At 51.3% G+C, this 11,964-nt stretch overlaps 2 protein-coding genes across 3 annotated transcripts in view; both read left to right on the top strand.

Moving 5' to 3' along the window:
- The window catches only part of LOC103395647 (rap1 GTPase-activating protein 2-like), a 7,665-nt gene extending 1,926 nt beyond the window's left edge, over nucleotides 1–5,739 (top strand). The window contains exons 3-24 of the mRNA XM_025065575.1: nucleotides 200–284; nucleotides 465–500; nucleotides 737–784; nucleotides 1,066–1,098; nucleotides 1,357–1,605; nucleotides 1,690–1,799; nucleotides 1,871–1,949; nucleotides 2,050–2,103; nucleotides 2,183–2,266; nucleotides 2,353–2,453; nucleotides 3,243–3,372; nucleotides 3,456–3,611; nucleotides 3,682–3,753; nucleotides 3,826–3,912; nucleotides 3,993–4,139; nucleotides 4,398–4,496; nucleotides 4,580–4,677; nucleotides 4,760–4,855; nucleotides 4,958–5,042; nucleotides 5,225–5,270; nucleotides 5,354–5,424; nucleotides 5,698–5,739. Coding sequence (XP_024921343.1) covers nucleotides 200–284; nucleotides 465–500; nucleotides 737–784; nucleotides 1,066–1,098; nucleotides 1,357–1,605; nucleotides 1,690–1,799; nucleotides 1,871–1,949; nucleotides 2,050–2,103; nucleotides 2,183–2,266; nucleotides 2,353–2,453; nucleotides 3,243–3,372; nucleotides 3,456–3,611; nucleotides 3,682–3,753; nucleotides 3,826–3,912; nucleotides 3,993–4,139; nucleotides 4,398–4,496; nucleotides 4,580–4,677; nucleotides 4,760–4,855; nucleotides 4,958–5,042; nucleotides 5,225–5,270; nucleotides 5,354–5,424; nucleotides 5,698–5,712 — 1,981 coding nt within the window. The 3' untranslated portion in view covers nucleotides 5,713–5,739. The remainder of the gene's footprint in view (nucleotides 1–199; nucleotides 285–464; nucleotides 501–736; nucleotides 785–1,065; nucleotides 1,099–1,356; nucleotides 1,606–1,689; nucleotides 1,800–1,870; nucleotides 1,950–2,049; nucleotides 2,104–2,182; nucleotides 2,267–2,352; nucleotides 2,454–3,242; nucleotides 3,373–3,455; nucleotides 3,612–3,681; nucleotides 3,754–3,825; nucleotides 3,913–3,992; nucleotides 4,140–4,397; nucleotides 4,497–4,579; nucleotides 4,678–4,759; nucleotides 4,856–4,957; nucleotides 5,043–5,224; nucleotides 5,271–5,353; nucleotides 5,425–5,697) is intronic.
- A 1,012-nt stretch (nucleotides 5,740–6,751) lies between these two features.
- Nucleotides 6,752–11,958, top strand: ncbp3 (nuclear cap binding subunit 3). 2 transcript variants are annotated; one of them, XM_008333408.3, is made up of 13 exons: nucleotides 6,756–7,317; nucleotides 8,115–8,180; nucleotides 8,288–8,393; nucleotides 8,599–8,724; nucleotides 8,794–8,907; nucleotides 8,989–9,140; nucleotides 9,233–9,341; nucleotides 9,475–9,574; nucleotides 9,685–9,794; nucleotides 10,072–10,381; nucleotides 10,510–10,649; nucleotides 10,738–10,932; nucleotides 11,095–11,958. In XM_008333408.3, exons 1-13 carry the CDS (start codon nucleotides 7,135–7,137, stop codon nucleotides 11,427–11,429), a joined length of 2,046 nt encoding a protein of 681 aa, XP_008331630.1. In that variant the 5' UTR covers nucleotides 6,756–7,134; the 3' UTR covers nucleotides 11,430–11,958. The 2 variants fall into 2 exon arrangements, with proteins under 2 accessions (XP_008331629.1, XP_008331630.1); XM_008333407.3 differs by having other exon boundaries at nucleotides 6,752–7,317; nucleotides 8,794–9,140.
- Nucleotides 11,959–11,964: the final 6 nt, after the last annotated feature.

The raw sequence follows: 11,964 nt of genomic DNA, 5'->3' as shown, positions 1-11,964 counted from the left end.
TGACGAGTCCAAAAAATCTGTTTTCGTAAATAAATTTTTCTCCTGTGCGGCCCCCCCCCCCCCCCCCCACATACACACAGTCAGAGTGACCTTTCCTCTGCTTCATCTTTATTCTCGACGTCTCGTCTCTCGGTGACCTTTGTGTTTCCTCCGCCTCTGACTGATGGGTTCAGAATTAACTCGTCTTTTTTTGTCTCAGTAAACAGGAGCAGCTCAACGTCTCCAATGTTTCTGTGGCAGACCGCCCCCCCTCCCCGCCCCGCACAGCCCCACCCACCATGAAGGTAGCAAATAAATCTTCAGAAAGAGTTGAACTGTCTGAGCAGGTTCTTGGACGGCACCAGAATCTTCACCAGCTGTCCCTGTGTCCCTGTGTCCCTCTGTCCCTGTCCCTGTGTCCCTCTGTCCCTGTGTCCCTGTGTCCCTGTCCCTCTGTCCCTGTCCCTCTGTCCCTGTGTCTCCAGGCTGCACACTTCTTTGACCAAATGGACAGGATGGAGGTAAGACGTTCACCTCGTGTGTTCTGGGCTAGTCCTAAACTGTAGGTAGATCTGTTGGACCTCACCCCAAAACCAGGGACAGTCAGAAAGACCCTGGACCTCCAGGATCCACCAAAGACACCCTGGACTCCTCAGTGACCAGTGTTCATCAGGGTTCAGACCTAAACTAGGCCCAGTTCAGACCCAGACCCGGTCTAACCCTGTCTCCTAATTCTGTCTCCCCAAAATGGACGCAGCAGGTCCTGGAGACGTCAGAGATGAGGACCGTCCCTCAGAGACAGAAGGCACGTCCACATTTCTGTGGTCTCTGAGTGTCCTTCAACCAAACAGCTCACGGTCACCATGTCTGACCACGTGACCTCATGTCTGACCACGTGACCTCATGTCTGACCACGTGACCAAGTCCAAACATCACACTGTCGTCCCATTGGTTTATTCATTGTTGTCAACATCTTCATTGATTTATGTGCGGCTTCTTTTCTCCTAACGTCACATGATCATCTGTCCTGACCTGTCAGCTGATTGGTCATGTGACTCTCGTGTCCTCTGTGTCTCTCTCTCTCAGGACGACTACATTCCCCATCCTAGAATAGAGGAGGTAAGAATAAACATCATCACATCCTTTTTACACACAGACGATCAATGATAAGCCCCGCCCACAAACACAGACAGGCCAATCAGGTGTCAGCTCCCAAGTTGAGCTGACAAAGACAGACTGTTGTCTGTGTTTCTGTCTGTGGAGGTAAATGTTGTTGAAGTCAGACAATGACCTGGTCGTTATGCTAGTCAGCTAACGTTAGCTTACAAACGTTAGCATCAGGCTCGGCTCATCGTCATCTGTTAACGTGTGCTGCAGGTGTTGGAGCGGGGGGCGCCGTACCCCCAGGTGATCTTACCCGTCTTTGGAGGTTACTGGATCGAAGCTCATGAGGCTCCGCCCACTTCACTGGAGAACAGGAAGGAGAAAGAGCGGGAGGATGAGGAGGAGAAGACGGGCTCTAAAGGAGCTGTGGAGGAAGAGGAGACACCTGCAGGGGATTATGGGTACCCTCTGGAGGAGAAGAACGACGCGGCGCGGGCATATAGACGACACTTCTTCTGTGGAGTGAGATTGAAAAAGTTGAAAAGTTGAAGCTTGTGGGCGTGTCCTCGGCCGGAGGCGGAGTCTGACTCTGACGTCTGTCCTCAGGAACATTTCAACTTCTACTGCTCCCACGGCAGTCTGGGAAATCTGCTGCTGTCAGTCAGACATGAGGCCGAGCAGCTGGAGGGGGAGGAGCTTCTACATGTCATCGTCAGGTATGGACCTGAATTCAGGCCAAGGCAACGCCACCTGGTGGTTATCATGAAAACACACCACTCTGTTTCAGGTCGAGGCTCAAAAGTGTTTACCACAGACTGCCACTGGGGGAGCTGCCAGAGATTCCCAGTGTCCCAGAACTCGCCAAGGTACACACACACACACACACACACACACACACACACAGGGAGTGTGTGTGTGTGTGTGTGTGTGTGAACATGTCTCTAACGTCTGTTGTTCCTCCTGAAGCTGTTGTGTGATGAAGCCGCAGGTCTGTGTTTCAGTCCTGTCCTTTACCTGAAGGTGAGAACACTGGCCACGATGACATCATCGTCCGTGTCATCATGACGGACAGACGTGATCCGTGTGTCTCTGTTTCCAGGCGTCTCAGCTCATTGTCAGCTACGACGAGCACGAGGTCAACAACACCTTCAAGTTTGGCGTCATCTACCAGAGGTTTGGACAGGTGCGTGTCACACACACACACACACACACACACACACCCCTCAGGATCATGTGACGACACAATGACCACTGATCACCTGTGCTCAGGTGTCTGAGGAGGAACTGTTCAAGAACCACCAGGAAACACCGGCGTTCACAGAGTTTCTGCAGCAGCTGGGAGACACGGTGGAGCTGCAGGACTTCAGAGGGTGAGGTCAGAGGGTGAGGCCAGGGGGTGAGGCCAGAGGGTGAGGCTAGAGGGTGAGGCCAGAGGGGGAGGGAGCGGGGGGGGGGCGGGGGGGGGGGGCGGGGGGTGGGGGGGGGGGGGGGGGGCGGGGGGTGGGGGGGGGGGGGGGGGGCGGGGGGTGGGGGGGGGGGGGGGGGGCGGGGGGTGGGGGGGGGGGGGGGGGGCGGGGGGTGGGGCCGGAGGGTGAGGTCAGAGGGTGAGGCCAGGGGGGGAGGCCAGGGGGTGGGGTCAGAGGGTGAGGTCAGGGGGTGAGGCCAGGGGGTGAGGTCAGGGGGTGAGGCCAGGGGGGGAGGCCAGAGGGTGAGGTCAGGGGGTGAGGCCAGGGGGGGAGGCCAGGGGGTGAGGTCAGAGGGTGAGGCCAGAGGGGGAGGTCAGGGGGTGAGGTCAGAGGGTGAGGCCAGGGGGTGAGGGCAGAGGGTGAGGCCAGAGGTTGAGGCCAGAGGGTGAGGTAAGAGGATGTTGAGAAAAGTGAAAAGTGAGAAAAAATGTCTTTTTTGAGCTACCGAGAAACGTTCCATTGGCTGCAGTACCACTGTTGTCCTACAGGGGCTACCCAAAAACACTAGCTGCCATTAACATATAAATAATATTTATTTCTAAATAGTCAAATTAATGAACTTTTCTGATTGTGTTTGTTGCAGTGTGTAATAACGGAGTTAACCCTCACTCTGTCAGACTCACTGTCTCCACCTGTGGTAATAAGAGGGAACTGCTGGCCTGACCATTAAAACAGCACCCGTTTCCTGTGCAGGTTCCGTGGAGGTCTGGATGTTTCCCACGGTCAGACGGGGTCTCAGTCTGTCTACACCGTCCACAGAGACCAGGAGGTCATGTTCCACGTGTCCACCAAGCTGCCCTTCACAGAGGGAGACACGCAGCAGGTACAGAACCAAACAGTACCACCAGGGGGGGGGGGGGGGGTCGGTACTGTGTGGTCTGAGGAGTCGCTCATGTTCTCCTCCAGCTCCAGAGGAAACGTCACATAGGAAACGACATCGTGACGGTGGTGTTCCAGGAGGAGGCCACGCCCTTCGTCCCTGACATGATCGCCTCCAACTTCCTCCACGCCTTCGTGGTGGTGCAGGTGGAGAACGCCGTCAGTGACGTCACCAGCTACAAGGTAGTGGAGCGACTGCTGAAACACAGCAGGCTCCAGGAGAAACCGAACCTCTGGTGTCTTTGATTGACAGGTGGCGGTCACTGCCAGAGAGGACGTCCCTCAGTTTGGGCCCCCCCTCCCACATCCCCCCATCTTCAAGAAGGTGAGAGAGACCGGGGTTTAGTTTCTGAGCTCTGTGACGGTTTGGATCACTTCAGGATCCAATCTTTTCCAGGGTCCAGAGTTCCGGGACTTCCTTCTCACCAAGCTCATCAACGCCGAGATTTCCTGCTACAAGAGTGAACGTTTTGCCCGACTGGAGGTAAAAACACCGGGAACCGTCCAGACCTCGGCACCGTGCTGCTGGTCCCTTTGTAAACCAGTCACTCTTTGCTCGTTAAGGAGCGCACCCGCGCCGCCCTGCTGGACAGTCTGAACGACGAACTGCAGAGACACAGCCAGGGCATGCTGGGTATGACATCAGGGGTGGAGGAGGAGGGACGTGCTGAGAACGGACACGCCCACGGAGGACTGCTGGACTCCATTAAGGTGCGTCTCTAAAGACAGACGAGGAAGTGGTCATGCTCCCCCTTGTGGACAGAAATGCCCCCACACCCCCGCAAAGTGAAATAGTATTGAGAACCTGATAACGTATATTTTTATCTATGTACAAACCATTGGGTAAGATGCTGCCCCCTAGTGACTGCAGTGGTTCACTGATCTGATGTACGGAGGCAAATCAATCAATAAACCAATAAAAAATTCATTTGCCTTCTATAAAAACCACAATTTTTGTACTTTTCTCAGCGAGCGATGAGAGGACGGAGTGTTTCCATGGAAACCATGTCACGGGGCGGGGCTTGTTTACCTACAAGTCTGAGTGGAGGAGGTCTGACCCACATCAGTGGTATTGAGAGTGGAGGTCAAAGATGTCAAAGATGTCTACATTTATGATGTCAATCACGACTGTGTGTGTGTGTGTGTGTGTGTGTCAGTACAACAGTAAGTCTCCAGTCAAGCGTCGCTCCGGTCTGTTTCCTCGTCTGCTCAGTGTGGACAGTCAGACAGAGAGACTGGTCCAGAGGAGGTGGGTCCGTTCTTCTTCTACTTCTTCTCTTTTCTCTCACGTCTCACTGACGATTTTCTCCCTGTGACGTCGGTCTCTTCAGTGAACAGAAGATTGTGGACGGCTGTCCCACCTCGCTGGAAACCAGGTTCGAGCTGACGTCCAATCCCAGCTCTCCGGAGGCGGGATCTCGAGACAGGTGAGTTTGGTCTGTGACAGACTGTGGGTGGGTTCTCCAGGTTCTCCAGGTTCTCCAGGTTCTCCAGGTTCTCCAGGTTAATGTTGTCCTTGTCACCTTCAGGACTCACCTGAAGAAGAACAGTTCCATGTCCCGGTCCTCGTCCAGTTCCTGCAGCTTCAGTCTGTCTGTGGACGGCTCTGCTCCGGTGAGAACACCACAGACGCAGCCAAAGCGATGGTGGCGCTAAAGAGCCACACTGACCTCAGTGACACAGTCTGACCACAGGGGGCAGCAGTGGACCAGCCTTTTTGTGAAAGTTTTCTTCAGTGTCCTTCATCAGACACTAGTTGGCGTCGTGACAGGATTTTTTCTACTTTCTGTCCTCAGGCTGCTGAAGGTTCGAGTCCAGTCATCATCTGCCGTAGTCCTTCAGGTGTGACACACACACACACACACACACACACACACACACACACACAGCTGTCTGACTCTCTCGGCTCGTGTCTCTTCTTTCAGAGAGCAGAAATAAAAACTCTCCAAGATCCAACCTCAGGTTTCGCTTCGACAGACTGAGTCAGTCTACACTGGTGAGTCTCTGCTGAACATGTGACACCGTTCTCTGACCAACAGCAGGGGCGGTTCATGTTCAGCACAAAAACAAAAAATGTTTATCATGGATTATTATTTTATTATTCAGGTTCTCTCTCTCTCTCTCTCTCTCTCGCCCTTTCTGCTGCTACCTAAAACAGCAGCAGCAGTAACAGCAGCAGCAGTAACAGCAGTAACAGCAGCAGCAGCAACAACAGCAGCAGCAACAGCAGCAGCAACAGCAGCAGCAACAGCAGCAGCAACAGCAGCAGCAGCAGCAGCAGTAACAGCAGCAGCCGTGACAGCAGCAGCAGTGACAGCAGTGACAGCAGCAGCAGTAACAGCAGCAGCAGCAGTAACAGTAGCAGCAGCAGTAACAGCAGCAGCCGCAGCAACAACTTTAGGCCTGAGTTTCACGTCATCCTGTCGCAGGAGGACGTGAAACTGAAGGATTTTAAAGCTGATTTTTGTTTTGGATTAAAGTAGAAACACCAACAGACTGAGACCAGTTACAGGAATGGTACCAGGTGAGTTTCTGACACAGAAAAGTTCCACAGTAAAAACAGTACCAGGAACGACATATGGAGTTCATCCAAAACAAAAATCAGCTTTAAAATCCTTCAGTTTCACGTCCTCCTGCAACAGGAGGACGTGAAACTGAAGGATTTTAAAGCTGATTTTTGTTTTGGATTAACTCCGTATGTCGTTCCTGGTACTGTTTTTACTGTGGAAACTCACAGAGTTCCTAGCACTATTTTCTGTGTCAGAAACTCACCTGGTACCATTCCTGTAACTGGTCTCAGTCTGTTGTTGTTTGATATGAAAACAGTTCCAGGTACTGGTTCTTGTGTTCACCTAAACTCGACACATTCACTTCCTGTCGTTTTGTAAATCTGTTGTATTACAATGAACTTTTTAATGAAATGTCTATTTTTATTGACCCTTGATTTGACCTTTGATTTGACCTTTGACCTGCTGTACTGAAAACTTTTCTACCTTTCCTTCAGTTAAATTGTGATTCTTCTACACTGTGATACCTTCACCACACACACACACACACACACACTCATGCACTTTGACCTGTGTCACCGTACCAGTGCAGTCAAACCTGCTGTAATCCTAGTCTGGACTAATCCACAGATTAAAGCATTTTAATTTTCTATTTTCAAACATCTATAACATCTATACTCTCCTTATTTATTTGGTCTGGATTCATGTATTTATGTCATCGTTGTATCATAATTATTGGAATGGAATAAATGAAAGTACAAAAACGTTCATTTTTCATGGTATAAATATTTATAATTGTTCATATTGATGAGGAGAGGAATGGGGTGAGGAGAGGGGGAGGGAAGGGAGAAAGGAAAGGGAACAAGGAGGTAAACAAAGGGTGGACAAAAGGAGACTTGTTGTTTGATGTGATCCTTTGATCCTGACGTGTCTTTATGAACTATCATTTCGTTGCTCTGTACCTGCGACAATAAAGACAACGTCCTCTACATGACAATACAGTTCAATTCTAGTCCATTCTATCACCACCTCTGTGACGTCAGAGCGAGTTTACGAGAACAACAACACCCCTTTGTCAATGGGTGGCGCTAACCACTCCAGTACCCACAATAAACAACTGAAGAACAAGCAGGAAGTCGGTAAATTATTTCCGGGTCAAGGTGGTAGCAGCGGCACCAGTGGCCGTTGTTCGCAACGTCATGGCGGCCGTCCACAGCTTACGAGTGTCAGTGAAGTCAGACAGCGGCTCCGAGCGCTCAAACTCGGCCTCCGACTCCGAGTCGGACCGAGACGCCCGTGAGGCGGAGCCCATGGAGGTGGAGGAGGGGGAGCTGGAGGCCGACGACGTCCCCGTCAACCGCTCCCTGAAGGAGTTACTGCCGGTAAGAGTACGCGGTAGGCCCTGCGACACCGGGGACTGGAGTGGTCCACAGCCGGCCAGGGCGCCCGCTCAGACCCAGGGCGGTGTTTGTAGGACTTCGGGTCTTAGTTCGTCGGTTTTCTGGTGTAAAATCCAGCGAATTTACGGCCTGGTCTTTATACGAACTCCTGGTTTTACTGTGGTCTGGGTGCGTTTGTTTTTATCACCTGTTGCTGATCTAGTCATCACTCAACTCCACACCGTAAAGATGATCCCGGTTATTTTAGCTCATTCACAACCGAAGAATCGTGGACCGTTTCACCGCCATAACAACCACCGACCCACGGTTTATGCGGTTGTTTGGTGACCTTTGAACCCTGTCTGTGTTGAACAGAACCGGACTCCACTCGATCTGTTTACACTCACAGTGACGTCGTATGTGTCCCTGTAGTCGGCGCTATAAACTCATGAATGTACTGCTCCATCTGTGGGGGGGTGTTTGTAGTCTGTGTCGGTCCAGTCCCGGTTCAGACCAACGATTCACATTCTGGGTCAGAACTTTCTCTGCTCAGCTCTTCTTCCTGTAGTCAGTTTTATGAATTCAGACAAATTTAAAGTTAATCAGAACATTTTCTTTGCATTTTTTTATGACCTTGTTTAATTCCAGTTTATTTATTTGTTTTATTAAATGTAACGACTGGCGTTCATTTTTGTTGTACAACAAAACAAATATACATGTATTTAGGTGATCTTGTTCTTTTAGACGTTGTCATGGCGACCGTTTCTTTAGCTGAACTGAACTGTGTGTTTGTCTGACAGGACACCAGTCGCAGGTACGAGAACAAAGCTGGAGCCTTCATCACCGGCATAGACGTCAACTCCAAGGTGAGACGCTCTGTCGGTGAAAACGTCGTCGCCTCAGTTTTTTCTTCTTATATTTTATCGTTAACTTGAGTCAAAGCTTTGAATTCAAATGTGTTTCTCGTGGTCAGGAGGCGATTGAGAAAAAAGAGAAGCGGGCAAGACGGTTCCATTTCAGCGCGGAGGAGAACGTCTCTCAGAGGAACTTCTTCCTGGACAAAGACATGTTGAAGAAAGGTCAGAGGGGGCGGGGTCTTTTTTGGTCACCAGTGGGGAGGGGGGGGGTTTCTGATGCTTTTAAAAATACACTAGAGTTAGCAAGTTAGCCTCGTGCTTATGGGTGGGTATTGGTCGAGATCTACGATATACAGCCATACTGTAGCTGTAGTCCCAGTGTGATCCTAGTCTCAGACTCTGAAACCCCCCCCCACTTTCTTTACAGCCATTCCTAGACTGCGTCTGGAGGCCATTCACGTGACAGGCGTCGATGACATGAGCACACAGGACGTGTTTGGCTATTTTAAGAGTTATCCTCCTGCTCACATCGAGTGGATCGACGACACGTCCTGTGAGTACACGCTGCACCAGAACAGCTGTTCTCTGTCCTCCTGTGTCTGACCGCCGTCCTGGTCTCTAGGTAACGTGGTGTGGTTGGATGATGACACGTGTATCCGGGCGCTCGTCAACACCAGCTGGATGCCTGACACGAAGAGCGCTACTCCTGAGAAGGAGGCGGAGAAGCAGCTCGAAGGTCACGGGGTCAACATCGACGACAGCAAACGAGACGACCGGTTCAGACAGGAAACAACTGACGGGACTGTTCTTCTCACAGGACCGAGACGTCAGAGCTCTGACGATGAAGACGACGAAGAGGAGGAGGGAGCGGTGGATGAAGATGAGGAAGAGTCCGTCAAGAAGAGCAGTGACGAGAGAGAGGAAGGAGACGGAGGGGCGGAGCCAAAGACCAAAGAGGACAGGGGTCGGGTACGGGCCGATTTGATCAGTCACAAGAACCGATGTCAGAGGAACATTCAATCAGTAACTGTGTGTGTGTGTGTGTGTGTGTGTCCTCACAGCTGGACGACCTGTCTGCTGCAGAGAGAGAGTCCCTGCTGAGGAATGACCTGCGGCCGGTCATCAAACCGTTCAAAGGAAACAAACTCATGCTGAGATTCGCCACACATGGTCTGTACACACACACACACACACACACACACTTAATAATAAAAATAACCCTGACGTCGGGGTTGTTTGATCAGACATTCAGTTCTCCTCCTCCTCCTCCTCCTCCTCCTCCTCTTCCTGTGTTTGTCTGCAGATGATAAGAAGGAACTTGGTGCTGCTCGTCGCAGCAGATACTACATGAAGTATGGAAACCCAAACTACGGCGGCATGAAGGGGATTCTCAGTAACTCCTGGTGAGCAGACCTGGACTGTCCTCCCAGACCCCCCGGTCCTCCCAGACCCCCCGGTCCTCCCAGACCCCTTGGTCCTCATTTGTCCTCTTGTTTTATCTGGTTTGTTTCAGGAAGCGTCGTTATCACAACCGGCGGATCCAGAGAGACGTCATCAAGAGTAAGAAGCCTCTGATTGGTGACAATATGGGCCACACGCCACCGTACACACACCGACACTCAGGTGAACCTGCTGTACCTGTGTTTGGAGCCAGGGGGCAGCGTGTTTCCTCATCCTGAACTCTGTGGTGTCCTTGCAGTGACCACTGTTAACGGTGGCTCCTGACATTTCCCAGAATTCAGTCTGACATTTCAGCAGCATGTTACAGATGTCGGACTGATGGACGGACAGTGACGTCCGTCTGGGCCGCAGACTCTGGATTAGGAAGCAGCTGTTCCTGTTTGTCAGTGCATGAGTTTGGTCAGATTACCGATGAACGTCTGCTCCTCTTGATCTTTAGCCGACCTGGTCAACCTCCCCGAGGAGCCAATCAAAGAGGAGGAAGAGGAGGACGAGGAGGACAGAGACGAGGACATGGACTCTGACGACAGGGTGGTGGAGTACAAGGAGCGAGCAGAGAGGGGTGGCGCCCTGCGGGCAGTAGGTGCCGGACTCCGTAGTCGAGCGGAGCGCTCTCCGTCTCCGTGGTCGGAGTCGGATGAGATGGACTACGACCTGGAGCTGAAGATGATCTCTACGCCATCGCCCAAGAAGAGCAAGAAGATGACGATGTACGCTGACGAGCTGGACACACAGCTGAAGAGCATCAGGTCAGATGGCGTTAACTAGTCTGAATAACAGTCTGATGATGAAGATGATGAAGATGGTGATGGTTTTTATTTGATGATGAAGATGGTGATGATCTGGTTTTTATTTTTTTATTTTCTTCTGTGAACAGGAACCGTCTCGGTTCTTCTGGGTCACAGGGCAGAACCAAACCGCCGTCACCCACCAAAGTAAAAGACGTCCGTCTGCTGCTGGAGGAGAAGAGGCACGGACAGAGACAGCGCTCCCCGTTGGCCAACAGTGGTAAAGCAGGTGTGCGGTCCTGCCTGTGCGTCCACATTCTTTCCAGTTTTCCTCGTTTTTCCTCATCTTTAAATTTCCCTTCGTTTCTTGTCGGTAGACGTTCGGCAGCGACTCGGAAAGAGACGTCACTCCCCCGACAGAACTCGCTCGCCCTCACCCTCGCCCTCACCCTCTCCTCCCAAAGACGCAGCCCCAGTCAGAGAGCCAGTCAGAGACATTCACCGCAGACTGGGCGTGTCCAGTCAGGACAGCCGAAGAATTTTCTCCAGTTCCTCCAAAGACAGGAAGACAAGTACGTAAAAAAGACGTCCATCCGGTCTTTTTACCACATCACACCTGACATGTTTTGACATGTTTTTTTTTCAAGGCTTAAACGTTTGTAGATGTTTTTCTTGCCTATGTTAACAGATTTGTACTAGCTTGTATAAATGCTGACCTCTGGTGGTCTCCTCAGGCGACCTGTGGAGCAGACTGGGATCTACGGACGAGGACAGCAGCAGAACAGGACGTCACGGCCGCACAGCAAACAGTGGCACGTCTGGTTTCTTCTCCGCTTCAGGAGGAGGAGGAGGTGAAAACACCAGGAAGAGAGCAGACCGAGGGGAGGTGCAGGAGGGAGTGGTGGAGAACGATGGAGAGGATGACACGACCCTACAGAAGATGTGGGGCGCCATGATCAAACAGAAGCAGGAAAAAGTGTCGCACCAGATGAAGAAGAGTCGACTGGACAATCTGCCCTCGCTGCAGATCGAGATCAGCCGCGACAGCAGCGAAGACTCGGACGCCTGAGGAGGAGGAAGAGGAGGAAGAAGACGGGCGAAGACGTCACACCTGACATATGAGGCTCTGAGTCCGGACAAGTTTTTTTTTGTTTTTTTTCTATCGCTGTCTCTGCCGTACGTGAACCGACTGGGATGGTTTTTTTGTCCTCCGCCCTGATCTGGAATCTTTGACACAGATCGTTTGCATCTGGACTCAGATTGTTCTGTCAGAATGATGCCGTCACCAGCACCAGTTCTTCATCTATCAGCACTGAAGTCCTGAAGTTAAAAGTAAAAAAAAAAGGAGGGAATAGATTCTCTCCACGACAGATTTGATCATTTTACAGCCGTCTTTGTTTCCAGTCACAGTTTCATGAACATCTGTGTCTTTGAAGCAGCAGCAGCATCAGCATCATGATGTGTCGATCTTCTGAGTTCATCTCTTCAGTTTTTAATCAGGGCTTCAGTTGAGATCAGTGTGAAAGATGCAGATAAATATCATACTTTATTTTAATCTTTGAGTTATCGTGTCTGTAAACAGAAGGTGTGGTGAGTGAGTGAGT

This window comes from Cynoglossus semilaevis, chromosome 19, assembly GCF_000523025.1.
Source record: "Cynoglossus semilaevis isolate Cse_v1.0 chromosome 19, Cse_v1.0, whole genome shotgun sequence".
In the NCBI taxonomy this organism is placed as follows: domain Eukaryota; kingdom Metazoa; phylum Chordata; class Actinopteri; order Pleuronectiformes; family Cynoglossidae; genus Cynoglossus; species Cynoglossus semilaevis.
This window is presented reverse-complemented; position numbering and strand designations above follow the sequence as displayed.

Coding starts and splice junctions, on each gene's coding strand:
- ncbp3 (XM_008333407.3), top strand. CDS start 7,135: ATGGCGGCCGTCCACAGCTTACGAGTGTCAGTGAAGTCAGACAGCGGC. Junction 7,318..8,114: donor CCCTGAAGGAGTTACTGCCG/GTAAGAGTACGC, acceptor TTTGTCTGACAG/GACACCAGTCGCAGGTACGA. Junction 9,141..9,232: donor CCAAAGAGGACAGGGGTCGG/GTACGGGCCGAT, acceptor GTGTCCTCACAG/CTGGACGACCTGTCTGCTGC.